Source organism: Cervus elaphus, chromosome 10, assembly GCF_910594005.1.
Source record: "Cervus elaphus chromosome 10, mCerEla1.1, whole genome shotgun sequence".
Lineage (NCBI taxonomy): Eukaryota > Metazoa > Chordata > Mammalia > Artiodactyla > Cervidae > Cervus > Cervus elaphus.
In genome coordinates this window covers 50,539,941-50,567,724 of record NC_057824.1, presented here as the reverse complement: position 1 = coordinate 50,567,724, position 27,784 = coordinate 50,539,941, and the positions used below count along the sequence as shown (strand labels likewise).

Sequence of the window (27,784 nt, the reverse complement as noted above, 5' to 3'; positions counted from 1 at the left end):
GACCCGCGCTCTGCTCTCCATTGGCCCGGCCTGAACAGGCGAAAAGGGCCGGCGCGGGCTCCCGGAGCTCCCGGCATCCCTCGGGCGGCGGCGGCGGTGGCGGCGGCGGCGGCTGCGAGGCGAGGCGAGGCGAGGCGAGGCGAGGCTGCGGGGCGCCGTGTGCGGCTGAGCCGGCGGCGGGTAGAGGTGTGAGGGCGGCCGGGGATCTGAGCGGGAGCCGGGCCGGTGTGGCCGCCGCCGCCACCATGCAGGAAATCATCGCCAGCGTGGACCACATCAAGTTCGACTTGGAGATCGCCGTGGAGCAGCAGCTCGGGGCGCAGCCGCTGCCCTTCCCCGGCATGGACAGTGAGCGCGGGGTCGCGGCGGGCGGGCGGGCGAGGGGCGCGACCGACTCAGCCCCGGTACCTCCCTCCTTTGGTTCCCGGACGCCTTCTCTCTCCGCCCGGGAGCTCCTCCCCCTCGGTCCTGGGACTCCTTTCCCCCCGATCCTGGGACACCTCCCCCTCCGTTATTTTGAGTAGGGAACCCCCGTTCCCGGGGGCTGTTCGAATGCAGGCTTCAGAAAGGCAGGGCGACGTCGGGCAGTTGGAATAACTCTTAAAAGAAGGCGGGTACCCTGGGTTGGAAATCCTGCCCCCACTGGCACACACTCTCCAGCTACAGAGACGTACTAAGATAGCCCCTTTCCCCACCTCCAGCCCCCCTTTGAGCGCCTTCTTGCTTTCGTCAAAACTGGGCCGTTGGAGAAGCCTTGCTGTGGGAAGGACCCACCCCCCCCCCCCGTCTCTGTAGGAGACCCCCAAGAAGACTCTCAAGCTCCATTTTTCTCCTAGGACTCGCGCTCCTGGGACCCCATACCTCAGTGTTTCTCTGGACCCCACCTCTGGGTCATTCATCCACCCAGGCAGCTACTTAAGTTCCCTTCACTTCACTCTCCCCCACCACATGATGGCTCCTGGCTTCCCCCGCCCCACCCCCCCACCCCCCAACTCAGATGGGATGTCTAGCACTTTATTTACTTTGGTCACCCCACCCCGCTTGCTGAGATCTTGGTCCCCCCACCAGGGATTGAGCCTTGGCCATGGCAGTGAAAGTGGGGAGTCCTAACCACTGGACTGCCAGGGAATTCCTTGAGACATATAGCACTTGAAAAGAAATGAACGGTTTCCTTTCTCCTTTCCAGACATACTTGAAATCTAATGCTATAACATTACATTTCAGAGGACTCTTAGAGCTCATTGAGCTCAAGCCACAGATGGGCTAACTGAAGCCTGGGGCGGGGGGTGGGGGGGGAGTTGGAGGACTTGCCAAAGACCACTGAGCTCCAGATGGAGCCAGGTGAGCTCACCAGGGCTCTTGATCTTTCTATCTGCAGTTCCCGGGCTGTCTCCCATAACCGCAGAGGACATGGGCCGCAGCCCACGGTCCTCCTGCTGTCCCCGGGCTGGTCGAGTCTCCCTGCAGCCTCATTCCCCTCAAGAGGCCACACTTCTCATGTACACATGACCTCTGAGGTGTCGCTCTCACGCTGACACTTCTAAGATAATGCTCACGCCCCAGAGACATAACCCAAACAGCCTTACTTTACACTGTCTCCACTGTACATGGCTTATAAGCTGCTGCTTACATTCAGATACTCTTAAACCTACTCGTCCACTCACGTGATCACTTCGTACTTATACATTCATTCACACGTGTGGCCTTTTCCTTGGCCGATGGCACTAGCTGCCCTCCATGCAGGGCAGCTCTCTCCCTCTCCCCGCTCCAGCTTGGGAGCAGATACTTGACTCTGAGGGCAGGTGCAGAGGTGAGAACAAACCTGTTCTTAGAGAGGGTCCAGGACACACCTGGCCACAGGTACTACCTCTGACTTGGTGAGCGCCCTCAGCACTCGCGCCACCTGCCCAGGATCACGGTCAGTGTGTTAGAATCCAGGGAGGCCACGGCCCTTCCTCTCTCATCCCTACACCTCATTCTTTTTTAAAAAATATTATTTAGCTGTGTTGGGTCTAGTTGTGGCAAGCAGAATCTTCATTGCGGCCCTCACGCTCCAGAGCACGGGCTTTGTTGCTCTGGGACATGTGGGATCTTAAGTTTACTGACCAAGAATCGAACCTTTGTCCCCTGTATTGCAAGGTGGTGGATTCTTAACCACTGGACCACCAGGGAAGTCCCCATTCCCTTCCTGATGTGGAGTAGACATATCAGTTCTGTCTTGAAGGCAAACTCCTTTATCCTGTCTGCCTAAAACCTGACCCCCAGGGCAGTGTACTTTAAGGAATGAAACAGACTTAACCTCTGTAAAGGATGAAGGCCCAGAAATACTCTTAAATGGTACTTTTCTAATGTCTTAACAAGACTTCTCAGACTTTTTTGAAATGCGAACAAGTGACACCCCTGTGACTCCTACTTCTGTAACCTTAAATCTGTCCTAGCAAAATCTGCCTGCTTCCAAGAAGCCAACGAGTCTCTTGCAAGTTAGCAAGCAGAGGCATGCAAGTGGTCTTTAGAGATGGTGTCGGTGGGTTTCCCACGATGCCTGCTGATAGAGAAAACTGAGAAGCCACAGACTTTTTGTTCTGATGGCCATGGCAGGTGAATTCTTGGGCTCCTTGGAACAGCCCTGGACCCCATTGGTTTCTCAGCGCTCAGCTTTTATTCTGCTCCCCTCACCTGAACCAGCTGCATCTGTGGGAGCGGAAGTCCGTGCTCCTTTAATTATTGCATGTTGGCGTGGCATACCAAAAGCAGTCCTGCTCCCGTGTCTTCAGTGATGCTCTTGCCTCCAAAATAGCGTCTCTGAGGCACCCGCCTCTTCTCTAGGGCAGGCTCCTCCTGAGAATCCCCACTGGCTTGTTCTTCCTAGATCATTACATCCCTCTGCCCTCAGGATAAAGAGCCTCCTGGATCAGCCTTCTGGAAGGTCTGGGCGGGGAGTAATTAATCTCTGTGACCTTGTCCTCCGTCATTCCTTCTCCCATCCACTTCTGACCCCTGGAAAGCATCTTGCTTGTGGGAGGTCCTGGATGTCACAGTGGGGAGCGTTCTCCTCCCCACTGTGATCAGGTTTCTGTTTCCTGTACCTTGACTCCTCCATGGGTTAAAGGCCAGAAGGGTCCCCACCCCGTGTTCAGATGTCACAGGTAGCAGTCACATCTCACCCTGTTTGACACCTCTCATTCTTTCTGCAGAGTCGGGAGCTGCTGTCTGTGAATTCTTTTTGAAAGCTGCCTGTGGCAAAGGTAAGAGACCCTGGCTTCCTGCATGCCCCCGAGGTGCCCTCCACCACCCTGTCCCTGGGCAGACCCACAAGCTGTCGGATCCCTGGTTCGCACTGCTTTCTGCAGACTCACGGTGTCCCTAGGTGTGTTCCTCCACCCCCAGTCTTTTACTGCTCCTACAAATGTTGACGTGTCTTTATATCACCAGAACTGTTCTTTAAATTAAGAAAAATGCCCCCCCTTCCCCCCACCTCCCTTAGGCTTCTTAAGTTTCCATCTTGGAGAAATATCTGTTGATACCTCGATTGGATGTTTTATATTTTCCCAAGACACATCACAATAAAATCCACAACTATTAAAACCTGAAGCGCGTGCTCATGTGCAGCCTGAAATCACACCACCTCCCGCCAGGGCAGCCACCACGTTCTCGGACACGCGGCTCGCGGGGGCGCTGGGTCTTCACATGCATCTTCCCCGGCAGGGGGCATGTGCCCGTTCCGCCACATCAGTGGTGAGAAGACGGTGGTGTGCAAGCACTGGCTGCGGGGGCTGTGCAAGAAGGGGGACCAGTGCGAGTTCCTACACGAGTACGACATGACCAAGATGCCCGAGTGCTACTTCTACTCCAAGTTCGGTGAGGCGGCCCCCGGGGCGGGCTGGGGAGCCCCCGGAGGCTCCACAGGCATGAGACTCCGGGCGTGAGCGGGTGCTCCGGCGCGCGCGGTGCCTGCCGACCTCAGCAGGCCCTTTAGTTGTGGGAACTTGGGGTTATTCTCTCCTGACCCCCGTGTCTCCCCGTGCGTCCGTTTTCGAGCACTTGCGGGCACTTTGGGAGGTTGAGGCAGATCTGGGTCTCGCGGCAGGCACAGGCACAGGGCAGCTGGCTGGGGGCCTTGTTTCTGCTCCAGTGAACCTTCTCCCTTAGTCACCCGTTGCTGCTGGAGTGGTGGCTAGAGGCCTTCTCTCTAGAAGTGTGATCCCAGGTAGGCGCCGGGCTGTCCTCAGTCAGTTCCGTTCAGCCGCTCAGTCGTGTCTGACTCTTTGCGACCCCATGGACTGTAGCACGTCAGGCCTCCCTGTCCACCACCAGCTCCCGGAGTTTACTTAAACTCATGTCCACTGAGTCAGTGATGCCATCCAACCAGCTCACCCTCTGTCGTCCCCTTCTCCTCCCGCCTTCAGTCTTTCCCAGCATCAGGGTCTTTTCAAATGAGTCAGCTCTTCGTATCAGGGGCCAAAGTATTGGAGTTTCAGCTTCAACATCAGTCCTTCCAAAGAACACTCAGGACTGATCTCCTTAAAACAGTCCTTAAGAACAGCCAGTGGGGCACACCGTCTTCTGGTGGCAGAAAGCCCTCCTCTTTACCTGGGAAACGGCGATTGCCTTTGTTTCTGCTCAAAGGACACGTGGCCTCCGCTGAGCTTATGAACTCTGTGAAGCCGGGGCGGTAGGACTGGCCCAGGGCTCGGTGCAGCTGACGTGCTCCCCGATGGAACTAGACTCCCCGGCTCTGCCCTGGGCGAGGCTGCCCAGGAAGAAGCCCTGTTGGTCAGGATGAGGCTGGGCTCTGACCCTGGAACTGCTGGCCTCAGGCAGGGGGCTGGCAGCCTGCTGTGCACTGTTGTCCGAGGAGACCTTAATTCTTTCAGCAGCCCGACAGGTAGGCCTGCTGGCTTGTTCATGATAGTTGTAGCTTTTTTTGTAGAGGCAATATAAGCTGGTTTCATCCCTGGGTTGGGAAGACTGCTTGGAGAAGGAAATGGCAGCCCACTCCAGTATTCTTGCCTGGGAAATCCCATGGACAGAGGAGCCTGGCGGGCTATAGTCCACGGGTTCACAGAGAGTCGGACTCGACTGAGCGACTACACAACCAGAGGGCCCCAGCTGTGAGTTCCCAGAGCTTCCCTCCTCTTGTCCTGAGAGGCAGTTCTCAGATCTTCTCCCTGTCCCAACATGAAGAACGCATCAGCGCAGACCGGTAATTTCCCCACTGGTCTCAGCTGGTGTGTTGCACATCTGGACCCCCCACAATGCCCAGGACACCTCCTCTGGGTGAGGGGTGGAGCCGGGAGCTGTTTGACGAGTTTGACGAGGTGTACCCTGTGCCCGCCTGTCAGTGTCTGTGACCCTCGAGGCAGCACAGACTGTGGGGGAAGGACCGTCGCAGCCCAGGTACAGGCCAGGAGACTGAGGCTCCGAGACACACTGCCCTGGGTCTCAGGGCTCGCTGGGCCAGGACAGGGCACCGGAACCCCCAGCCCTCCCTGCTGTCCCACGGCCCTGGCCTCTGGAGGATCGGGGGTGGGTCTGGGTCCCGCGCCCCGAGGTGGACGCCTGTCTGGTCCCCGCAGGGGAGTGCAGCAACAAGGAGTGCCCCTTCCTGCACATTGACCCCGAGTCCAAGATCAAGGACTGCCCGTGGTACGACCGCGGCTTCTGCAAGCACGGTAGGTGTGGGGGAGCTGGGCTCCCGGCCAGAGGCCCGTCCTGCCCCCCCTGCCCACGTCCCTCCTGTTCCTACAAACATCGTGTTAGGCATTTGGGGGCTGGTGAGGCTTTGTCACACCCTCACGTCCCTCCCCAGGACAGGCACCCCTGGACCGCATCCTCACCTAGATGTCTGACCAGGAGACTAGTGTTTGAAAGTCTGTGTGTCTTGCCCACCGCCCTGCTGAACACGAGTCAGAGCCAGCATCTGAAGCCCTGTTGTTGTGCTCTGACCCCGGGGTGCCGGTGTGGGCAGGGCTCGAGTCGCAGAGGGGCATGAGGGCGTCCCCCAGAGAGGAGACGGTCTGAGTGGGCCTGTGCTCGGCTCCGCAGGCCCCCTGTGCAGGCACCGGCACACGCGGAGAGTCATCTGTGTCAATTACCTTGTGGGATTCTGCCCGGAGGGGCCCTCCTGTAAATTCATGCAGTGAGTACCAGGCCCCGTGCCCCCGTGTCTCTCCTGGGCCCATCTGGGCTTTGATCACTGGGCAGCGTCATGACTGGGTCTGGGGACGGGTGGAAGGCAGGGAGGGGCCACCACTGCTCTGAGCCCAGAGGTGGTTCTGCCTAAACCAGGGTTTGACCTTTACTGGGTCACAGTCCATCTTGGCTTCAGGTAAAAACTCTGGTCCCTGTACTCCAGAAAAACTCAGACACACATGACCTCAAGCTAAGAACCTGTGCCCTCATGGAAGGGAACTTGTCTCAGGCAGGGCCTCCTGCGTGAAGGCACTGAGCTTGGGCTTCCCTTTTCACTGGTTCAGAGACCCTCGTGTGAAAGAAGGTCCCCATTTCACACATGGGAATGCTGAGGCTCCGAGCCCCGCCCCTGGCCAGGGGCAGGTGGGGACAGGTGGGGGCGCTTGGTCAGAGGCAGGTCTGTGGCCTCTAGAGCCCAGTCCTCCTGCCAGCAGGGCCCAGCGCTCCTCCCCTGGGCCTCCGTGCCCGTCTGTCACTTTGGGTGGTCGTGGGTGGCGGCGCCCAGAGTAGTGTCAGCTGCCCCCACCCCTCGCTTCCTCCGTCCACACCGCTGACACCGGCCTGGCAGCCATGTCCTCACTGCCACGTGGTGGGCAGGTGGCTGGTGCTGCTGGCTTGGTCCCCCACCCGAGATGCAAGCCCGGGAGCCTGCAGGTGGCCCAGGGGTTCCTCTGTGTGGGCGGGGGGTGGGGGGGCATGTCCACCAGGACTCTGTGGGCAGAGGTCTAACACCGTCCCTGCAGCGAAGGGTGTGTGCCGGGAGCGTCTCTGTGCCCTCCAACCGTGTCTCCTTCCTCTCTCTGAGCACTGCTCGCCGGGGCTCACGGCTCGGTGTAGGCAGAGCTGGGTCTAGTCCAGACGCCTCAGATCCGTCCCGAAGCCTGGCGGAGGTGAATACCAGCCCCCGCCCTCTGTCCAGGTGGCTCGTGTGGCCCTGGGCTCGGCGAGAGGCCAGCTGGGATTTTCCTGGGGCCAGAACGTGGGAGCCCCGCCCGCCTAGCTCCTCTGTCCCCTCCTCTTCTCCTCTCGTGACCAGCCCTCGATTTGAACTGCCGATGGGAACCACCGAGCAGCCGCCGCTGCCGCAGCAGACGCAGCCACCCACAAAGGTACCGTGCCCCGGGCCCGCGGTGCTGCGGGGCCCGGCAGCGCCCTGGCCACAGCACCCCCAGTGCCCGCCTCGGTGCGGAGTCCGCCGGGGAGCCGGCGGGAGGCCGTGAGAGGAGGGTAGGGGCAGGGGCCGGAGCGGAGGGGAGTCACCCGAGTTCTGGAGAAACTCCAAGGGGGCAGAGCAGCCGGCACCTGCTCGAGGTGGAGGGCGGCCTGCTACAGCCAGGCGCCCGCCAGGCTCCTCTTCCCGTCTGGCCTGTGGGCCTGTAGGCAGCTGGGCGCCCCATGTCTGCTGTGCTAGCTGCAGACCCCTCCCTCCACAACGGGACTCTCCCGAGGGGCCCGGCAGGGCGGGAGCAGACCTGGGAGCAGAGGCGAGGTCGCCTCTTTCTCTGGCCCGGCCCAATTGTGGGAAGGGATGCTGGGCACAGAGGCTGAGGGACCAGCTGGCTCCAGTCTCCTAGGTGAGGGGGCCCCACACCCACCCCGCAGTGGGCCGTTCCCCTCGAGCGTAACGAGAGGGAACTGCCCTGAACACATGGGAATCTGCAGCAGTGCCCCCCAAACGAAGGGCACTTTGGGTTTGGTTACGGGCGGTGGGCAGGTCCTGGAGGAAGGCCAGGCGGGTGTCCCCAGTGGGGTCTTAGCAGGCTGATGAGCTGCCCGCCGGTCGTGAAGCCTCACCTCTCACCTGGCTGGACTCTGAGCCTGCTGTCGGGGCCCAGTCTGGCCCTCCGTCTGTGTTGGAGGTCAAGCAGCTGGGAGGGGATGCGGCCACCCTCACCACCCTGACCCCCACCACCCCGAGTGTGTGGGATAAACCAAGAGAACTGCTGTCAGCTGAGCCAGGCGTTCCCAGTCCCCAGCTCGGGCTCCTGCACTGATGGGCCCAGACGCAGGGTCCCACCGGGTCGGGCCCCGCCGAGGTGCCCCGTCCCCCCTGCTCCCTAGCGGAGGGCCCTCTCAGCCCCTAGACCGCAGGTCAGCGTGTCAGCCTCCGACTCGTTTCTGTGACTGTTGCCCGCCGTGTAGGCTCTAAACAGCTGGCTGAACCAAGCGTTCATCCTGACCTGAAGCTAGAACCTCACAAACAAAAGTAAGGCCTGCTCATGCCCTCGCCCTGCCGCCCCAGAGACCGCCTGTCTCTTTGGTGTTTTGTTTTCCACTTTTCTTTTTCGTTTTTGTGTGTCTGCATGGTGTTTTTCGGGCAGCGGCTCCTGCCATCATCACCAGACGTTTCTTTTCCGCCTGCTCTCCCGAGTGGGGCCGCCACGGAAGCCCTTCTTCCTGCTGGTCACGGTCACGGTCGTGCGGGAGAAAGCCCGCCCTCTTTTTTCCTCTCCCCATTGGTAGTCTGCCTGCACGTGTTTTCCGCAGTAAAACCGTGTTGTGTAACTCTTTCCAGCAAAGTAACAATCCGCCATTACAAAGGTCGTCCTCCTTGATCCAGTTAACGAGTCAGAACTCTTCTCCCAACCAGCAGAGAACCCCGCAGGTCATCGGGGTCATGCAGAGTCAAAACAGCAGTGCAGGCAACCGAGGACCCCGGCCGCTGGAGCAGGTCACCTGCTACAAGGTGAGTCCTGGGGCTGGCGGGGGCGCTTTCACAGTCCATGGCCATTCCCTCCTTCCCCAGAGAGTTAGCTCATGTTGAAGAATGAAGACATCTTTATTTTTGCTAATTGGAAGAGCAAAACGGGGCCACTCCGGTGAGCTAGACCATGCCACTTCCACGACACACTAAGGCCAGGTTAACAACTAAACAGCTGCTGTTGCGTGAACGGATTGCACACGCAAGAAAGGGATGGGGATCTTCCAGAGCCCAGGAATGGAGTGAGCCCTGAACCTCTGCGGGCGCGGGGTTCTCACACCCCGTGCGGCACACTTGAGGGAAGGGACAAAGGTTTAGGTCTGCGTGCTGAGGAATCAGGACACATACACACAAAATGGGGCCTTCAGGGAAAACTCTTGGCTCTGGGTGGAGAGTGGGTGAGGAAGGTCCTTTCAGAGATGTTCGTCACTGGTGGGCAAGCCCTTCCTCGAGTTTGAGCCTTGGTGAGGGCCAAAAAGCCACAGGCTGCATTTTCTAATCTGAAACAGCCCCCGGCAACGTAGCTTCAAGATATTCTCAACCCAGTCCACACAGAATTCCCACAATGAGGTTTCCCCAGAAGAGAGCTTGGAACTAAACACTGTAGACGGGAATAGACACCAGCGAGTGAGCAGAAACGACCAGCAGAACGAGGTTCACAGAGGCTTCAGATCTGGGGGGATCAGACGGAACACAGAATGAGTCTGTTTCTTGTGAAGACTTCTAATGATGCAAAGTGCTGGGGGTGCACCGTGGGTGCTGTCCTTTATCCCCACCTCTCCTGAGGGAAGCTGCTGCGCGTGGCCACCCACCCACCACGCCGTTTTCTGTGCCCTCTGCACTCACAGCTCCTACAGGGGCACCACTCGGAGACGTGCTCTTCCGAACCTACTCACACGAGCACAAGGACAAGATGAACTTCAACATGAACAGGGCCCTCGGGTGTAGTGTCCTCGGGTCCCTTTTACCTTAGATTCTGGGTCTGTGTCAGGATAAGTTACTCCAAGGTCTTTCAGTGGCTCCATCATTTTACCAGTTCTCTGTTGGTAATTAGTTCTAGTTTTTGCTGCTAAAAACAGCGCTAAGCCTGACAGACATTGGTGAGCTCTTGTCTGGCGTCTGGAGCACCCACAAATAGAAGGGCCGAGTCAAAAACTATACGCTTATATTGTCCCTAGAACTTGCCTTCAGGAAGGGCTGAGCCACTATGGCCGCCAGACACTCGCTGAGCACCTCCTCTGCGGAGAAGACCCTCTGCCGTCGCTCCTTCCCAGGAGGGGCTCTGTGTTCTGAGGGAGGGGGAGGCAGGTGCCCAGACACCAGTTAGGAGTGCCCATGTGTGTAGGGAAGACCTCACAAATTTATGAGCCTGAGCCCTGACCGGCGAGGAGAATGTGGAAAGGGGCTGTGGAAGCAGGTGAGTGAGGGGGAGGTTGTCAGGCGGCTTCCGACCAGGCAGCGCCCAAGCGCAGCCAGGCGCCTCGGGCGTCCTGGGTCAGCTGTGCTGTCGCCTCGCCCCTCCAGGACTCAGCAGGGCCTCTGAAGAGCCAGCTTCCGTAGAAAGACGGGGCTAGGGGACGAACCTGACCACCCCTTCATGCCACGGGCACAGTTGATATTAAAGCCGCCTTGGGACTCCGGGAGGCCAGTAGACATGCCAGGTGCTGTAAGCGGAGGCGCTCAGTCCCCCCCTCTGGTTACCAAAGGCCCAGCTGGCGGCCGTGCAGGCCACTCGTGCACACGGCTGACACCTGCAGGTCAGACGGGCTCGAGAGCTTGGGAACTGGGGTCAGGGGGTAGAACAGGCCAAAGCCCCAAGTTCCAGACCGACGAAGAGAGGACTGAGAGGGCGCTGGGGGCTGGTGTCGGATGGGTGCCCCTGTCTGTCTCCTGACCCCTTGTTCAGTGGCTGAGGCTGCCTTTTCCTTCCTTATAATCCCCTTGTGCTCTCTGAGGAGTAAGGAGAATGGATGAAGAGAAACTAAGGGAGGGTCTGGATCGTCAGCAGGGACAGGAAGCCAGGGTCAGTGCTAGATGTTTTAAGGAGATTCTGCCAGATCTGTTGACCCAAGTCTAATCAATTTTCCCGTCTCTCTGATCCCGTGACCAAACCTGGCCCAGGGGTAGCTTAGACAAGTATGCAGGAGCCCGGAGGGAGAGCCCTTTGGGTGCAGCCCACCCTCTGTCCACGCACAGAGTCCCTGAGTTGGGGGAGCAGCCTGGGGCTCTCCCGCGTTGCCGCCTCCCTGTCCCCGGGGAGTCCCAGAGCTGTGCCTCAGAGGTAAGTGACCGGCCGGCCAGGTGCAGCGGGGCGCGGTCCCTGCTCAGGGGGCTCTCTGGTGCCCTGGGCGTTTCTTCTGAGCCCGAACACCAGAGGCTGCCGTGGCCACGTGCTTGCTTCTGCCCGCTGAGTTAGCTGCTGCCTGTGGTTCCTGGGCCCCTTGACTTTCTGGAACTCGCTTCCCACCTGAATGAGTCTCTACACCCCAGAATTCCAGCATCCCTGTCCCCAGCCTGGTACTGGGTGGGGTGCTGCCTCAGTTGAGAACTGCATCTGAAACAGTGTTTTCTGTTTGTTCCTCCCTCCCCGCTGTTCCCAGTGTGGTGAAAAAGGACACTACGCCAACAGATGCACCAAAGGGCACTTGGCCTTTCTCAGCGGACAGTGACAGCAGCCGGAGCCGGCTCAGAGCAGCCTGGGGGCCCCGTGCGGGCGGCGCTCTGGGCCATTCCTGGGAGTGTGCGTCTAACTGTTTAACACCAGCGGTGGTGCAGCTCTGGCTGGAGCCGGCAGGCAGGCACCTGGGTTTTACCCTTAGGGGCTCCGTCTTGTCAGTATCCCCGTCATTTTGCTGTAATCTCCTTTAAAAGGGGAACATATTCCAGTCTGGCCCCTCAGGTTGGCCTCCTGTCTGGGACTCCGCACACCACCCTCTCAGGAGAGAGGGAGCTGTGGGAAAGGGCTTGTGCTTATGGCAGTTCTGTAGAGAGGGCAGCCCTTCCCCTCGGGCCTCCTTAAACACCGGGGGCTGGTGGAGTGTTTAAAGCTGCAGCCGGGTCGTGCCCGCTTCCTCCCTGTCCTGCCGAATCAGAGGCTCATCTGTTGGTGGGATTTGAACGAGGCGGCCCCCCAGGGCAAGCTCACGCGCTTGCTGCCTCAGCCGGGTCCTGCTCCCCGGTGGCCACGGCTGAGGAAGGGTGCAGGGCCAAGGCTGTCAGGTGTGATGGCCTTTTTCCTCTGGGCGTATCTTCCCGGGGCACCTGCCTGACGGTGTTTAAGGTACACCTTACGCTGGAGCTGCCGCCAGCCTTTCCACAGACACGCAGTCCACCTGTGCACCTACCTCCCGTGCCATCGAGCATCTGTACTGTCAGACACCACCGGCCCAGAGGAGAGGCCCCTGCCTCTGAGCCTGGAAATGTGAAACTGGCACCTGCAACCTGCGGGGCAAATGGGCCTATTCGAGTTCAACTACAGGAACCATTTCTATGAAGCTGATTAAAGCTTGTTTTGTAAGCGCTGTCTCGTTACTTCAGGGACTCCATGACAAGGACAGGGTCCTTGCTGCTGGCTGACGCTGGCGCTCCCTCTTGCCCTCTGAGCAAATGTAATCTCACGACAGGAAGTGACGCTGGGGCATCAGGGCGGTGTACTGGAAGCCTGGTCACGGAGACAGTCACCTGGCAGGCGTCCCTCATCTCAGATGTTGGGAGACTTTGGGGTTGGGGTTGTTTCAACTTCAGATCGTGCAGGAGGTAATCAGACACAGCATCTCATCTCAATCTCAGACACAGGAGGTAATCAGGACACTCCACGCGTGTATATGCTCACCACACACCCCTTAGTAAGAAACTGACTCTGACCTTGCTGTCACTTCACTAAAGGCCTCTGGTGAAGTGTAAGAAGAGGGTGCTGGACACAGCAGTCTGAGCTCCTGTCGGGACTTGGGCTTTCCCTTCCCACCTGTGTCATCCTGCTGGCCTTCCTGCAAGTGAGGCAGGCTTACCAGGACCAGATGAGCGCATGCGCCTGGTTCCCTGAGATCCCAATAGCCCAGGATGGTGCAGAAAGATGGGGGCGGGAGACCATTCTTAGGAACTAGGGCATCTGCCTTATACTGTGAGTGTCAGCTGACAAAAGACCAAAAGTGAGGCAGAGAGAAGATAAACACCTTAGTACTGTTGACGGGGCACTAGGTGACCTCCAGGACACTGGGGCGAGATCCTGAAGCTCAAGGTTCAAAGTCCTGGGCTGTCTTGACAGTTCCCTCTGGGAGCTGTAGAACCACCCCACCCCAGCTTGTGCAGCAGGAGGAGCCACAGGGCAGGCAATCGCTTGAGCCAGTGAGGCAGTCCAAGTACCAGCCATTTTTTATTGGATGTTACATTCTCCATTAGGATGTGAGGATTTGGGGGTGCTGGGCAAAGGTGATGGTCAGGAATGCAGAGCGCGCCCTCTTCAGTGGTACTTGCGTAGCCGCTCGTGTTCTGGAGTCAGAAAGGCAAAATGGCAGTTTCTTCACCAGCGTGGAGAAAGCACAGGAGGAGAGGGAGGGCAGCAGGCCAAAACCGCGTGAAGCCCTCCTGAGAACTCCTTTCAGGAGACACCCCACAGCCTGCTTGTGGAATCAGGAGCTCATCTGCCCCCCTCCCCGGCCAGCTCCGCCTTCCCTGAAGGCGCTCCCGCTCAGAAAAACCACCCAAGCGGCCACCCTCAGGGCCAGCGCTGCTCGGGATGCCCCAGGCCGGCAGGGGGCTGGACACTGGCGCGCACCGTCCACGAAGCCCAGACAGTGGCCTCTCCCTCCAGACAGACTCCTCTCAGATCTCAGAATGGGAGACGCCACACTTTTCCAGAGCTCACAAATAGCAGACTGCAGCCCTCAACCCACTTCCCTCTTCACACTGGCTGCTAGGAAGATAAAGCCAAGTTTCCCACCAACCTCTGGCAGAGCCTGCAGTATCTGACAAAACGCTGCCTAAATTTTTCACCTCATGTTCATCTTACTTTTCCTGTCTTTCTCTTTGCCCCAGTTTTCTCTCTTAAAACATGCCATATTCTGGTAGGTCCCTCCAATTCTTCAGCTGTCTGTGGCATGACTTCTAAATGAGAAGGTGAACCAATCCCGCCCTGTCAGGGGAAACCCCACCAGAGGCAAAGCAACCCAGAAGAGACTCACTGAGCTCCTTGTAAGAGCGGCAGTAGTTGAAAAACACGTAGGCCGCCAGCACCATGGAGAGCCCCGCGATGCTCCCTTTCTTCACGTTCACGTACTTGTTGTAATACCGATAGTAGCCTGCGAACAGGGGGGAGGCCACTCCTCTAAGGACACATTCTAACGGGAAAGGGCAAAGCTGAGGACAGGCCTCAGGGCAGGAGGAAACGGATCGCAGAAGACAGCAGAGGCTGGTCAGAATTAGAAAGGAAAGCAGAATAAGCCCCCCGCCCCACCCCTCGGGGGGCTGGCGACCACACAGGTCCCATGACATGATGACACAGGACTGATCTGCCTGGTCATGCACTTTAAAAGGACAGGCCTGAAAGACCATTTCAAACGTCCATCCTGGAAGTCTGGGCTCGCAGGGAGACGAGCATCGCAGACTGGTATCCCCTGTGCTTCCAGCTCATCTTCTTTTGTAGGCTTAGGACATTTCTTTAACACAGAGGCAGTGGTACACATTCCAGACAAGAGAAAACATATCCTTATCTGAAATATTTTCAAGCTAGCCTTTCACAGGACTCATCAAACATGGAAATTCGAGGCCTAATAATCTCACTCTGTCCTCTACATAACTTTCAGGTCTAAAACTGGTGAAGTTAATTCAGGGCAAAAAAAATACCTGAAGACCCAGAGGCTTGCTCTTATTTACACATGCCCATAAGGCTCTGACCTCTTTGAAATGCTCCAGCGATGCCCGAAGGGGTGAAATCCCGCATCAGTATCCAGCTTGGCAGCTCCCCTAGTTTGACTTCCAGGAGCTTCTTCTCCTTCAGTGGTACTGAAAAGGACAACGCAAAAACACACCCACTGAAAGGGTCTCCCAGTAACACAAACAGCATCTGTCTGTGTCACGTCAACTGCTCAATAATGATGCATTCAATAAGATCACTAAACAGAGGCTGCACGTAAGTAATATGATGGGTAAACATGTCACACTAAATATATTATCTTAAGCCAGAGTATATATATCGCAGAACAAGATCCTGAATAACAGCCTGCTAGGAATAACTATGTAAAAAGAGAACTAAGGGCCATGAAGAAGAGATAAAAGTAGAGGATGGATGCCTTTATTTTATAAGGAGGAGTGGCGAAAACTGACTCAGAGAAGTTGGTGAATCCTGAACAAAGGCAGAGAGCCTGCAGGCCGCGGAGGCACAACTCGACCTCAGGTCTGGTTCCCATGCTCCTGAAGCCAATCTGACTCCTACTTCAAGCATCCCACCTCAGACCACAGACATCAAATGACTTAGTAAAAGCCATTTCAGAGGCCCCATGGGCCCCAGATCATTTCCCAATGAGAATATGGACACAGGAAGGGCTCTTATCTGAGGTCATACTGTATTCATCTCTGGGCTTAAGAGTAAAATAGGAAAGGGGCCAGGGAGGGGTTGGCCCTGTGAACGCTCAGATTCATATGCTCATAAAAGGAGGGAATGGTCTCTCCTCTGCTGTCCTCTTCCCAGACGTTAACTTTAAAAGGTTGTTTGGCAGGTGTACTCTTCAGAGCAAGGAGTCAAAGGGTACTGCTTCTTCTTAAAGATGACCAGAAGGGGCCGGATTTAATCATTCCAAGGTTTCTTCTCCATTTTCAGGATCTAAGGAAAGGCTTGGGCTCCTTAAGGACTAACCTTGAGAATTCACTGGCGGGGAAATCCCACCATGAACTCTTATCAAGGGCAAGGGCCATCATCAGGCTTAATGGCACATTCACACAAACTATGAAAACATTCATATATCCTGCATTCTTGTTCAGGGGCTGACAAGTGCCTTGGCACATCACAGGAGAAAAAATGTCAACCATTTATTTTTCTTCATATTTATGTATCTGTGGTGATGGTTAAGTCACTCAGTTGTGTCTGACTCTTTGCAACCCCATGGAGAGTAGCTCCAAGAGTTATATATCTGTACTATGAGGAAGACAGCATTTCTGTAACCAAAACCAAGAAATGTATAAGCACAGGAAAAAAACAAAACAAAAACACACACACACACATCAGCCTTAAGGAGAGCCAAGTACAGCACCATCACAAAACTCCAGGAGACCATCAGATTCATCAGAGATGCATGCACACTCACTCACTCCAAGAGTTTCTCTCTCAGCAGAACACAAGGCCTTAGTCCTTGGCTGCATACTGGCCCTCCCCCAACACTCCTCTGCAGTGGCTGGTTCATACCAGTGGAGTGTGGTGATGAACAGAGCAGACTCTATCACCAAGTATTCTGGGTTTAGTGCCACTTTGACACTGTGTGCCCTCAGCCAACTTACTGCCCTCTTTGTGCCTCAGTTTCCTCTTCCGTAAAATAAAGCAGGAATAGTACCCACCTTGCTACTGAACTCTAGGTACTATGTAAATAGGAATTATTATTATCTGTCTTCCTGCCTGTCTCTGAGCTATCTGAAGGTGGGAGTTCCCCACACACAGTTCCTGGTCATGACAGAATTTCACTGAAGGTTAAGAAAGGACCACAGGTTCTTGGGAGGGCAGGTGACTACCTGACTTATTTTATGACTTCAAGAAGCATACCGTCCACCTATATGGAGAGACACAAGTGTCTTCTGTGTGCTAAATCCAACCAGAGAGTGAAAGGTTTTAAGTTTTGCAGGTCACACAAGGTCTCTGTAACATAGTCTTAAAAAAAGAAAAAACAACTATTTATGCACACATGCCACATCGCAAGTCAGGCAAGATCTTAGCTCCCTGACCAGGAATGGAACCCAAACCCCCACCCCCACCCCTGCCCCACAGTGGAAGCACAGAGCCTTAACCACTGGACCACCAGGGAGGTCCCTGAACAAATAGTTTAAACAATAGTTTAAAACTAAAACTAAAAACAAATAGTTTAAAAACATAAAAACTATTCTTGGTTCACAGGTCATACAAAAAAATAGGCCACAGGAAATCCAACTGATTGGCCACTCTGTCAACCCAGATCTCATCTATCCCTGTTGGTACTTCCATCACTTTATCTGATAATGAATTCGTGGCTTTATGCTCTGGTGACAGAGATCACCTAGAAGCTCATCAGTACATGGACTCCAATCCCTTCACCTGGGTGACACTGATGGGCCAGACGTGACATGACCTTACCCAAAGGTCACATAGGGAAAGCTGGATGACCGCACTCAGCAATGGGCCAGGTGGTGTTCCAGCACCTTACAAACATCGCGTGTTTAACCCTTAGTTCACAGTGCTCGCCACAACTCTCTGCTACAATAACAAACCAAGACTCAAGGCTTCCTTTTCACATGCTGTCCTGTTTACACAACACAACCACCCTGGATAGACATTCTCATGCCCGTTCTTACAGACGAAAAAAAAAAGCATCGTTATCATCTTTTTTGACCCCCTTTTCATTTCTCCAGGCTGAGATTTAAGAATATAGAAACTGCAGGAACACACAGACCCATGAGTCGAATTCTGCCATTATCATGCAGTGTGACCACAGGCAAGCCATACCACATCTCTGACCTGTTACTTTCCTCACCTTTAAAATGGGATCAACGTTCCTGGCGCTGACAAGGTTACTGTGAGGATCCAGAGCTAAAACAGGGTGGTTTCAGTATTTCTTAAAAAATCAGTGTGGACAGTCTGGTGAGTGTAGAGATTTATACACGCGTATCATCGAAAAGGCTGACGGTCATACGGTCACTTGTGTGACTAAAAGCTCAGTTTACCACAAGACCCCAGAAGCCTAGGTTTGAATCCCAGCTCACCCCACGCACCACTAGTGACCTTGAATAGGTCACTTCACCTCTCCAAGCCTATTCAACACACTCAAGCGTCGGCCCTTCCGTGGTGTCAGGCTCTGTCCCAGGCATAGCTCCCCCGGGAACTTAATTTGAGCTTACGCTTAACACGGAGGGCTCAGGTGCAAAGAAACGGCCAGAGCATGGATGAGAGTGCCATTCCTCAGCGGGGAGAGGAGGGTGGGGCCTGGCGCGCATTCCCAGGCCCCGAGGCGCGTCGCCGGGATGCCGTCGCCCTCCCGGCCGCAGCCGAGCGGCGCCGGCTCTGGGCAGCTAGGAGGCACCGCTGGGCGAGGGGAGGAGGATTGGGCGGCGCTGGACCCTGAACAGAGGGTCCGGTAGGCCTCAAGTGAGGGCGCGGCGAAGGTCCTGAGCGAAGGGGAGGCGGCTCCTGCACTCTGTCCCTCTCTTCCCAGTGTGACTCTGGGCACTGGGCCCCAAACCCCAACTCCTGCCTCCACCCGAGTAGCCCTAAATGGACCCGGAGACTCACCGACTGACGCCATCTTGGAGTCCTGGCTGTCCGCTCGGCCGGGCCGCGCAAGGACTGCTGGGTAGGGAGCATGCCCTCTGGGGGCCAGAAGCAGAGGCTCACGGGAAGCAGGTCGAGACTGGGAGGAGGCTGGGCTTGCAAGTACGCCATGCGTTGAAGGGCGAAGTAAAGAAGGCAAAGCCCAGCGAACCCGCAGGGGAAGCCGGGCGGGAAAGGGGCGGGGGTGAAGGGGTGGGAGTGGAAGTGATAAGGCTCACCTTGGGCTTCCAGCCCCAGGAGGAGATTGGAAGGGACCAAAAAAGGGGGGTGAGGGGATATAGGGGAAGAGCATCTTAGCTTTCTTACTCTGTCGTCTTAAATTTGTTGTGAAGGATGACAGGGGCATATTAAGATCTTTGTCCCAACTGTGCTTGATGGGAGATTCAAGGAATCCCCGGTCACCAGGAAAAGTCTGTGTCCAGGCTTAGATTCTAAATACGTTTGATTCCCTCATAGCTCAGTCGGTAAAGAATCTGCCTGCAATGAAGGAGACTCGGGTTCAATTCCTGGGTCGGGAAGATCTCCTGGAGAAGGAGAATCCCATGGACAGAGGAGCCTGGTGGGCTACAGTCCGAGTGGTCGCAAGAGTGGGACTCGACTGAGTGACTTTCACTTTACTTCGGTTTGATTGCAGAGTAACTGTGTGTCCAAGCTCTGGGACTGCACCCTAAGGTCGGAAATAAGCAATACCCTAGGGATACACAACTTTTTGCCCCTTCTCCAGAAGCAATGATGATGCCTCACCACCATCTTGTTCTTTCTGGAAAGGTGGCGATAACCCTTTCTGGTTAAGCAATTCTGACTTGGGCAAGATGCTTCAATGGCCCGAATCCTAGTTTTCTTCTCTGTAAAATAGGGATATAATGCTTACGTGGCATCATTGTTGTAGGATTTAAAGGAAACAATGTGTGTCAAAATAAAATAATAAGAACTGAGTGTATAGTAGGAATTGGACCAGTGAACTGATGGCTTCCTCAGGAAAGTGACTTGGGAGGAGTTAATTATCAAACTCATTTTTATCAGTCACTTATTCATTCACCAAATACACATTGCTATGTACTGAGCACTAGAGACATTGAAGTCAGACATGGGACTTCTCCGGTGGTCCAGTGGCTAAGACTTGGAACTCCCAATGCAGGGGGCAGAGCACAGAAGATTTTAAGGGTTTTAAATATTCTTTATGATGTTATAATGATGGATATATGCCAGTATACGTTTGTCCCAAACCCATAGAAGATACATTGAGTGAACTCAAAGATAAACTGTGTACTTTAGGTGATTATGATGTGTCAGTGTAGATGCATTCATCATAGAAAATATAATAGTCCGATGAGTGGTGTTGATAATCAGGGAGGCTATGCGTGTAGGGTGGGCAGGAAGTATTTGAAAACTCTCTGTACTCCACTCTCAAACCTAAAGCTGCTCTAAAAAACGGCTTTAAAAAGATGCATCACTCATAGCCGGTGCTCTGGGACAACCCAGAGGGATGGGGTGAGGAGGGAGGTGGGTGGGGGCTCCAGGATGGGGGGACACATGTAAACCCCTGGCTGATTCATGTTGATGTATGGCAAAAAACCACAATATTGTAAAGTAATTAGCCTCCAATTAAAATAATTAATTAAAAAAGGATGCATCAAGTGCCAGCCACAGGTTATAGCTTGTATCATCTCTCTAGAGAGCACTTGAGCTGCAACATAGAAGCCGTGGTTTTCTTCCTGAGTTACTTTCCTGGGTTTGCAGGAGTACTCATTTTCTGGTACTTGAGTTATTTTTTTATACAACTCCATCTCCTTTGATCATCGTTACTCATTTTCACCCCATTCTTTGTTATGGAAGGAGTCTTTTGCATGTTTTTCTCAAAAAAATGATTTTTTTTCTTCTTTGACTTCCATTAATATTCTGTTAATATTGTAAAGACCTCTTGCAATTCATGGAGGTATCTTGAACTAAATGCTGGTTCCAGTGTTCAGTTTTAGTTGGTGTCTAGTCTTCATGGAGTGGTAAGTTCCTAAGAATAAACTAGAGTCCTGGAAAATTTCAAGTTCAAATTCTGGCACAGAACGGAATCACCCCTCACCCTACCCTACCATAGCCATTAGCCTTTGAGTCCATCTTACCATGTTTCCTTAACAGAAACATCTTCACTTTCCATACCTCTAAACCTCAGGCTCTTTTCTAAGCCATGCCCTGAAGTTTTAATGATTCTTAGCCAACACTAGACCCAACAGACTGCCTCTCTGTGCCTGTGAAAACTGTCTCTAGACATTCATAAGATGTAGTTTTTCATTCTCTATTCTAATCTCCCTCTGTGACCCGCATTTCCTTCAGTCACAGTTATCTACAATATTTGATGGTGCTTTTTTTTTTTTTTAACATGGCACAGTATCACTTGATTAAAATGACTGCATGAAACAATACACATTTGCCAAAACTATAGAAACACAGAGAATGACTGTCACATTCAGGATGACTTTAAAGCTGTCTTTTGTTCATTTAACCTCAAACATTATTCTCCAGTTGTCCAGAAGTCTTCACTGGGACACCTTATTGTCCTGAAAAGGGTACTTTTTGGGAACACCAAGGCCTCCGACACACCTCATTTCTCAACCCTACACCTGTTCCGGCTCCCTGAAGCCCGTTCCCAGCCCGGTTTCCGGCACTCAGCAGCTCCCTCTGGTGGCCTCGGACGGATATGCAAGGAGCCCAGGAGCTGCAGGTGTTATTACTACCTCAAGCCTGATGGTGAGCCAGGCTGGACCCGGGAGATGTGAGCGCCGGATGCAGCAGCCCCAGCCCTAGTTGGAGGTGGGGAACAAGGTGGAGGAGGGGACAGTGGGCACAGGAAAGCCAAGACCTGAGTTTGTGCCTGTAAGACGAGTTGGGAGTTGCAGTAAGGGCAGATTCCTCAGCGCGGTCACCTTTACAGAGCTTCTGGAAGGGATCAGCAGAAGGCACAGAGCCAGAGACCCGTCTCTCTGCGCTCAGACTCTGTCTGTTCAGTATCTGGCCTGCACCTGGGCTTTTATCGTTGTCCTCCCCAAATCTGGCCAGTCAGAGGTCAGGGCTTCCGGAGCATCACAGTGGGAGTCTGGTCCCCGTCTCCCATCTTGACATGGGTTGAAGGCCCTCCAGAACTGCCCGTCCTTGTCCCTGTCCCTCAGGGCCCTGTTCTGCTGCATCCTGCTTCTTGCAGCTTCTGCCTCAGTCTCCTGGTCCTGCCTGTTCTCTCTCCAGTCCTGTCATTTCTTGCAGAACCGGGAGATGCCTCACAGTTACCAGAGAAATTGCAGGAGCTCAGAGACAGCGACTGGCAGCTATCATGATGTCTGGTAGAAGAGGGGAAACACCCCCAGGAAACCCAGGGTCCCCAGGGCCACGCTTCCTCCCAGCACTGGCTGATTTTGAGGGAGAACAGGACACATGGTCGAGCCTGAGTAGGGAAGCCAAGCAGAAACGCTTCCTGGAGTCACCCTTCGGGCCTGGGAGACCTCCTCTTCCATCTGGGTCCAGGACCCTGACTCCACTGGCAGTTTCCATGGTGAACAAGCCTCAGCGCGGTCCTGTCCCCCCACCTTCATTTGCACAAATGAGGTGACCCAGAATGACAACGGGGATGCTCAGATGAGGGACTGGGACCTCAAGAAAGGAAGTCCATGTGGGGGCAAGGCCCTTGGATGGGTGACCTGGGGTTGCAGGCATCGAGACCTGGGGCTCTGCTGGGAGGTCTGAAGACCTGAGCAGCAGCTCCTGGGAGAACCAGGAATTGGGCTCCAGAAAATGCAGATGGAGCCCAGATGTACACATGGCACCCCACAGCAGAGCTGAGGCAAGTATCAGAGGCGCCATTCACAGCGGAAGCATCTCAGCCTAAGAGGAGCAGTTCAGAGATGAATCCACTCAGGAGGGCAGCTTTTGTCTCGAAGAACAGTGTCACCTTCTCAAATCCCTCTAAACCCCCCTCCCCAAAGCAGTCTCATCAAGTGACTGAATTCTAGGAAGTTGCAAACAGTTCAAATTGGTCTCTGCAGATCCTCTCTCAAAACCATTGAGTTTTGCACAGACATAGAAAGAAATCTTAGGGTTACCAAAGGGGAAAGCAGGGAAGAGGAGTAAATTATGACTGTGGAATTAACAGATACACACTTATATATATAACAGATACACATGTTAATTGTGTATCAACAACAATGACCTACTGTATAGTACAGGGAACTATATGCAATAGCTGTAATACCCAGTACTGGAAAGGAACCTGAAAATATATAGCTGAATCAATTTGCTGAACACCTGAAATTAACCAATATTGAAAATCAACTATGCATTAGTCGCTCAGTCATGTCCAACTCTTTGCAATCCCATGGATTATAGCTGGCTTCTCTGTCCATGAGATTCTCCAGGCAAGAATACTGGAGTGGGTTGCCATTTCCTTCTCCAGGGGAATCTTCCCGACCCAGGTATCGAACATGGATTGCCTACATTGCAGGCAGACTCTCTATGGTTTGAGCCACCAGGGAAGCCTGTAAATCAACTATACTTCAAATTTTTTAAATGGGGGAATAAAAACCCATTGAGTTTTGTAATTGGAAGTGAAGTCCAATGAAAGGGAGAAGAGAGATGAGAGTCTAAAGCAAGCTCTGCCAAGTGACTAATAGGTTATCTCAATCTGTCCCCAGCTCTCTGATCCCATTCCTGTGGTGCAATTAAAATAATCTTTTTTCTTGCTGTCCAGCAACACGACCTGCCTGCCACTGGGTGCTCTGGGTCTCCCTCACCTGGGAGCTTCTTGCAGCTTCTCCAGGAAGGTGAGGAACAGGGTGGAGGCAGCCAGCACAGAAGGGGCTCCCTGGATCTAATCCAACACATGTACGGGACTACTGATGTACTGGCTTACTGATGTATGCAGTTTTCTTTGAAGTGGATAAAAATAAGATGGGTCGGTGAATGGGAGATGGATGGATATGTGCTAAAGTAAGTGCCTCTAAATATTAATGATAAATATTTGCAGGATACAGGTATAAACTGTAAGATTCTTTTAGCCATCCATTAGATTTAAAATTTTTCATATTTAAATGCTGGGGAAAACTTTATGAGGTCCTCCCTCCTTTCATGTTTTGTGGAGGTCCCCATGCAAATGATGTGAAGTTTTAAGGTAGTTGGACCTGGTGGGATGCTAAGACAATGTGGGGGAGGGGTGGAGCCTGTTCAAAACAAGACCATAATTAACCATTACCCACATTCCTTGAGGGATTGCCAGAAACCTCTTACCCTCAGTTCCTGGACAGGTGGAAGGAGGCCTCCCACAGCTCAGAAGGGAGCCGCGGGGCACAAGGAGCATAGACCTCACCCCACGGACACACTGCTCTCCAAGTGTGCCTGCTAGGAGTGCGTGTTAATGTCACAGGTGGGACAACCATTGCATTGGCAACTCCCCCATGAAGAAGTCGTTAGTGGGGACTCTCATGCTCACTCATCTGCTTAGGTGGAAAAGAAAACGCACTAAACGAGGCTGACTGCTCGGCACGCCTTTCCTTTTCTCCTCCTGCCAACCCTGAACCTGACGATGGCGCTCACTCAGGCTCTGATGTGTTCCAAGTCTCTAACCACATCTTCCTCTCTGGCTGGTGCTCCAAGCAGTGAGCACCTGTCATGATTCAGCCTCCTCCAGGTTCATCCAGTACCTGCCCACCTGACCTCTTCCATCTCCCTGGTCAAAGAGGTCTGCAGATTTTTCGACATTGGAAACGACTCGCTGTGACAAGTACCTGACATCTATCCCTTCTGAGGTTCTCTTTTGCACTCCGGTGTCCTGCGAGTGGATCTCACCGCCAACGGTACTTTGACACCCTCATGTCTCTTTCCCTTGTCAGCCAGAGTTCCTGAAGCTGGTTGAGATTTCCCATAATCTCCTGAGGGTCACTGAGCTCCTGGTGTTCATCCTGGGGTGGCATCCTGTTTCCACAATTCCACCAGCATCAGAATAATAGTTTTTCCTTCCAACCCAACGGGTCTCAGCTCTTCTGTGTTTCTCTGCCTTCGTTTTTAGCTTCCCCAAGGGGTGAAGAAATGGAAGACCAGAGTCCATGCCCGAGGCTCGGAAGAGGAGCTGCTGCCCCGACTGGTCACCTCGGTAGCGTCATCTTTAAAAGGTGCCTGCAAGAAAGGGGCCAGCAGAAGGAGCAGGAGCTGAGGGGCCTCCTGTGGGCACCAAGATTGTGTGTCCAGCGCTGGCCCTGGCGACCAGGGCTTTAGACCCACCCTACACCCCACGTCCGCCCGGCCAATTCCCGCTGAGGCTCGGGACGTGTCACAATGGGGCGTGGTGCCTGTCCCCGTCCCCACCCCCACCTGACTCCCCAGGGGAAGCCACCCCGAAGCAGTGCCGCGGGCCCCCCCGCCGCGGAGGGTCTCTCCCTTCCGTCACCCCACCTACTCTCTGCCCAGGTGAGTCAGTATACGTCCCACAGTTCGTTGGTGAATTTCTTGGAGCTCAGAGACGGTGGTTTGTTCCAGGATCACACCGCCAGCTGGAAATGAAAAGCCCGCTGAACCCAGGACCGCCCAGCAAAGGTCTTACAAGCCCAGCAGAAAGCTGCTTCCGGACAGGTAGTCGTTGGGCGGGGCCACGGAAGCCCCGCCCCAGAAAGCTCCGCCCCGCACTTGGTACCCTTGGTGATGGTAAAGGAGCCTCAAGATGCCCCTTCTTCTTTTTCTTTTTTTTTTACATTTTGCATATTGGTATTTAAGGAAGACAGTCTAACTAGGAATTAGAAGTTTAACTCCGCCAGCAAGCGTGCTGGCGTTCTCCTTGGCGGCTCCTCCGCGGTCTTCGTACTTCTGTCAGCATTTCAAGACCAGCCGGTGCCGAGGCCACGTTGCCGCCAAACCTACTCCCTACTGTCCACACCGGCCTCTCCGGCCCACAGGTGACAGTCTCCTCCTGTCCCGCCTGGCGCCCCCGGGATGGGGATAGGAAAGCGGGACGTGGGAGGGGCATCCACCCCGCCCCCAACCCCCTACCCCTCCCGGGTAACAGAGGCTGGGGTGAGAGCCAGTGTATATTTGGGCACTGAACACCAATAAATGAATGTTTCTCTAATAACATTATTTCCCTGAAACCCCGACATCTGTAACCAACCTGCTCTGTGTTCATCTGGCTTCTATTCCCCCTTCTTTCACGTGATGTGCTCAGTCGCCCTCCCCATGGACTGGGTAGCCCGCCAGGCTCCTCTGCACGTGTAATTTACCACTAGTGCCACAAACCACCCAGAAGTGAAATAAAATTATCCATAGTATCCTTGTTTAATGCATTATGGGAGAGCGTCTGTGCCCTCTTCTCTTGCTAGAAAAGACAAATCTGAAATAAAAGACTTAAGATGCCTCCCTTGTGGTTCAGCTGGTAAAGAATCCGCCTGCAATGCGGGAGACCTGGGTTCGATCTCTGGGTAGGGAAGATCCCCTGGAGAAGGGAAAGGCTACCCACTGCAGTATTCTGGCCTGGAGAATTCAGTCCATGGAGTTGCAAAGAGCGACTTTCACTTTTTACTTCAGTCTCGCTATATATACTTCTATGGTTCAGTGATAAAGAATCCACCTGCCAATGCAGGAGACACAAGAGACATGGGTTCGATCCCTGGGTTGGGAAGATCCCCTGGAAAAGGAGATGGCAACCAGCTCCAGTATTCTTCCCTGGAAAATCCCATGGACCTAGGAGCCAGTCTCACTGTGAAAGGGATTTGCTCCGTTGGTTATGTGGTTATATCTTTCTTTCCGGCATCTTCAAATTCTATCTTTTCAATTAACCCTGTCTTCAGCGTGCGAACATACGTTGATCTATCACCTTAAACAGTCTATGCCACTTTGCCCTCTTCAAAACTGCTATTTCTCTGGGTTACTTCGGAGTTATTAAACTTCTAATTTTTAATGTTTTTAATGGAAGTATAATTGATTTAGAATATTTCAGGTTGCAGCAAAGTGGTTCAGGTATATATACATCCATGGCTCAGTGGTAGAGAGTCCTCCTGCCAATGTAGGAGACACAAGAGACACGGGTTCAATCCCTGGGTCAGGAAGATCCCCTGGAGAAGGAAATGGCAACCCGCTCCAGGATTCTTGCCTGGGAAATGCCATGGACACAGGAGACTGGTGGGCTACAGTTCATAGGGTCGCAGACAGTCGGACGTGACTGAGCATGCATTCTCTTTCAGATTCTTTTCCATTAAAGAATATTGCAAGATATAGCACAGCTATAGAGTAGGTCCTTGTTATTTATCTCTTTTATATAGTGTGTATGTTTTAATCCCAAACTCCTAATTTACCCCGTCTCCCATGTGTGAATATGCTATTTTTTTAAGCAAAATAAAAATAAAAATAAAAATAAATTCTAAGCCCCTTTTTGTTAAAGGGCACTTGTGTTCCTCCCTAGGTGTGATAGACGCCGCCCCACCCCCGCCCCGGCAACATGCAAATCCCCGTGGCGTTCCGCCTGCAGAAGGACTGGGAAAAAAGAAAGCACCCGGAGCGCCAATCACCCAACCCCGCCTTCCCTTACAGCCGAACTTCTCATTTTCCAATCTCTTCCCAAACATCTCTCCCTCAAAAAAAAAAAAAAAACCTCTGTAGGGAGAGTGGGTTTCCCGAAATGACGGGGGTCGAATATTCCTTGAGCCCTAAGCTCCTGACCCTGCTTCATTTACATCTCACTTTGAATAGACTCATCATAAAAGGGACAAAGAGCGTATAGTCAGTCCTAAACGGTCGTGAGAACAGTAAAAGAAAACAAACAAAAGCAGAACAGAGCTGACACCCGACAACCTCTGAAATTGTCCCCCTAAGGCATTACGGGAAGAGCCGCCACCGGGACCTCGTGGCGCAACGGTAGCGCGTCTGACTCCAGATCAGAAGGTTGCGTGTTCAAATCACGTCGGGGTCAAGGCACTCTTTTCTCTTGCGCCAAGAGATAAATTCGGTAGTGAACCAAACAATTGTCTGTCCGCGGGCTCCCAGCAGAAGATTTTCTCCTATCTTTTCTTTAGTCCAGAGAGATTTCTTGTGAACCATTCAGCAATAGACAGGCTTTAACTGAAAGGGAAGAATGCCTTAAAAGGGAAGAAAAACCCAGGTGAGCCAAAATGTCAGTTGTGTGGTTCTTTCCCTTATCAGGACTAAGCTTCAGAGGGGACATCAGATGACTTCAGATGGGACAGTAAAACAGGGTGTGAGGAGACTTTGCTGATGAATTCACCCTGATGTGAATAGAGTTTTATTGGGTCCCCACACAGGTATGGTATAGTCTCCCTGGGTTGATATTTGTGTCACTTTGATGAAGTCAGGATCTCTGCCCTCTCACCCCACCCCAACCACCACCACCCCACAAACTTCATGGTTTGAGC

At 53.7% G+C, this 27,784-nt stretch overlaps 2 protein-coding genes and 1 non-coding gene across 7 annotated transcripts; 2 read left to right on the top strand and 1 right to left on the bottom strand.

The window, feature by feature from the left end:
- The first annotated feature begins 88 nt into the window (after window positions 1-88).
- Window positions 89-12,410, top strand: CPSF4 (cleavage and polyadenylation specific factor 4). 4 transcript variants are annotated; one of them, XM_043915281.1, is made up of 8 exons: window positions 91-348; window positions 3,195-3,245; window positions 3,706-3,858; window positions 5,577-5,672; window positions 6,046-6,139; window positions 7,229-7,301; window positions 8,708-8,878; window positions 11,494-11,789. In XM_043915281.1, the coding sequence occupies exons 1-8, from the start codon at window positions 246-248 to the stop codon at window positions 11,560-11,562; spliced, it is 810 nt and encodes a 269-aa protein (XP_043771216.1). In that variant the 5' UTR covers window positions 91-245; the 3' UTR covers window positions 11,563-11,789. The 4 variants fall into 4 exon arrangements, with proteins under 4 accessions (XP_043771220.1, XP_043771216.1, XP_043771219.1 ...); XM_043915284.1 differs by having other exon boundaries at window positions 93-348; window positions 8,786-8,878; window positions 11,494-12,410; XM_043915283.1 differs by having other exon boundaries at window positions 94-348; window positions 8,783-8,878; window positions 11,494-11,825.
- An 831-nt stretch (window positions 12,411-13,241) lies between these two features.
- On the bottom strand, window positions 13,242-18,487 carry ATP5MF (ATP synthase membrane subunit f). 2 transcript variants are annotated; one of them, XM_043915290.1, is made up of 4 exons: window positions 18,357-18,487; window positions 14,786-14,893; window positions 14,074-14,190; window positions 13,242-13,410 (listed from the first exon to the last, which is right to left on the bottom strand). In XM_043915290.1, the coding sequence occupies exons 1-4, from the start codon at window positions 18,367-18,369 to the stop codon at window positions 13,388-13,390; spliced, it is 261 nt and encodes an 86-aa protein (XP_043771225.1). In that variant the 5' UTR covers window positions 18,370-18,487; the 3' UTR covers window positions 13,242-13,387. The 2 variants fall into 2 exon arrangements, with proteins under 2 accessions (XP_043771225.1, XP_043771224.1); XM_043915289.1 differs by having other exon boundaries at window positions 13,242-13,381; window positions 18,357-18,482.
- Window positions 18,488-27,252: 8,765 nt separating this feature from the next.
- On the top strand, window positions 27,253-27,324 carry TRNAW-CCA. The gene has a single exon. It is a non-coding gene; the product is annotated as a tRNA-Trp (tRNA).
- Window positions 27,325-27,784: the final 460 nt, after the last annotated feature.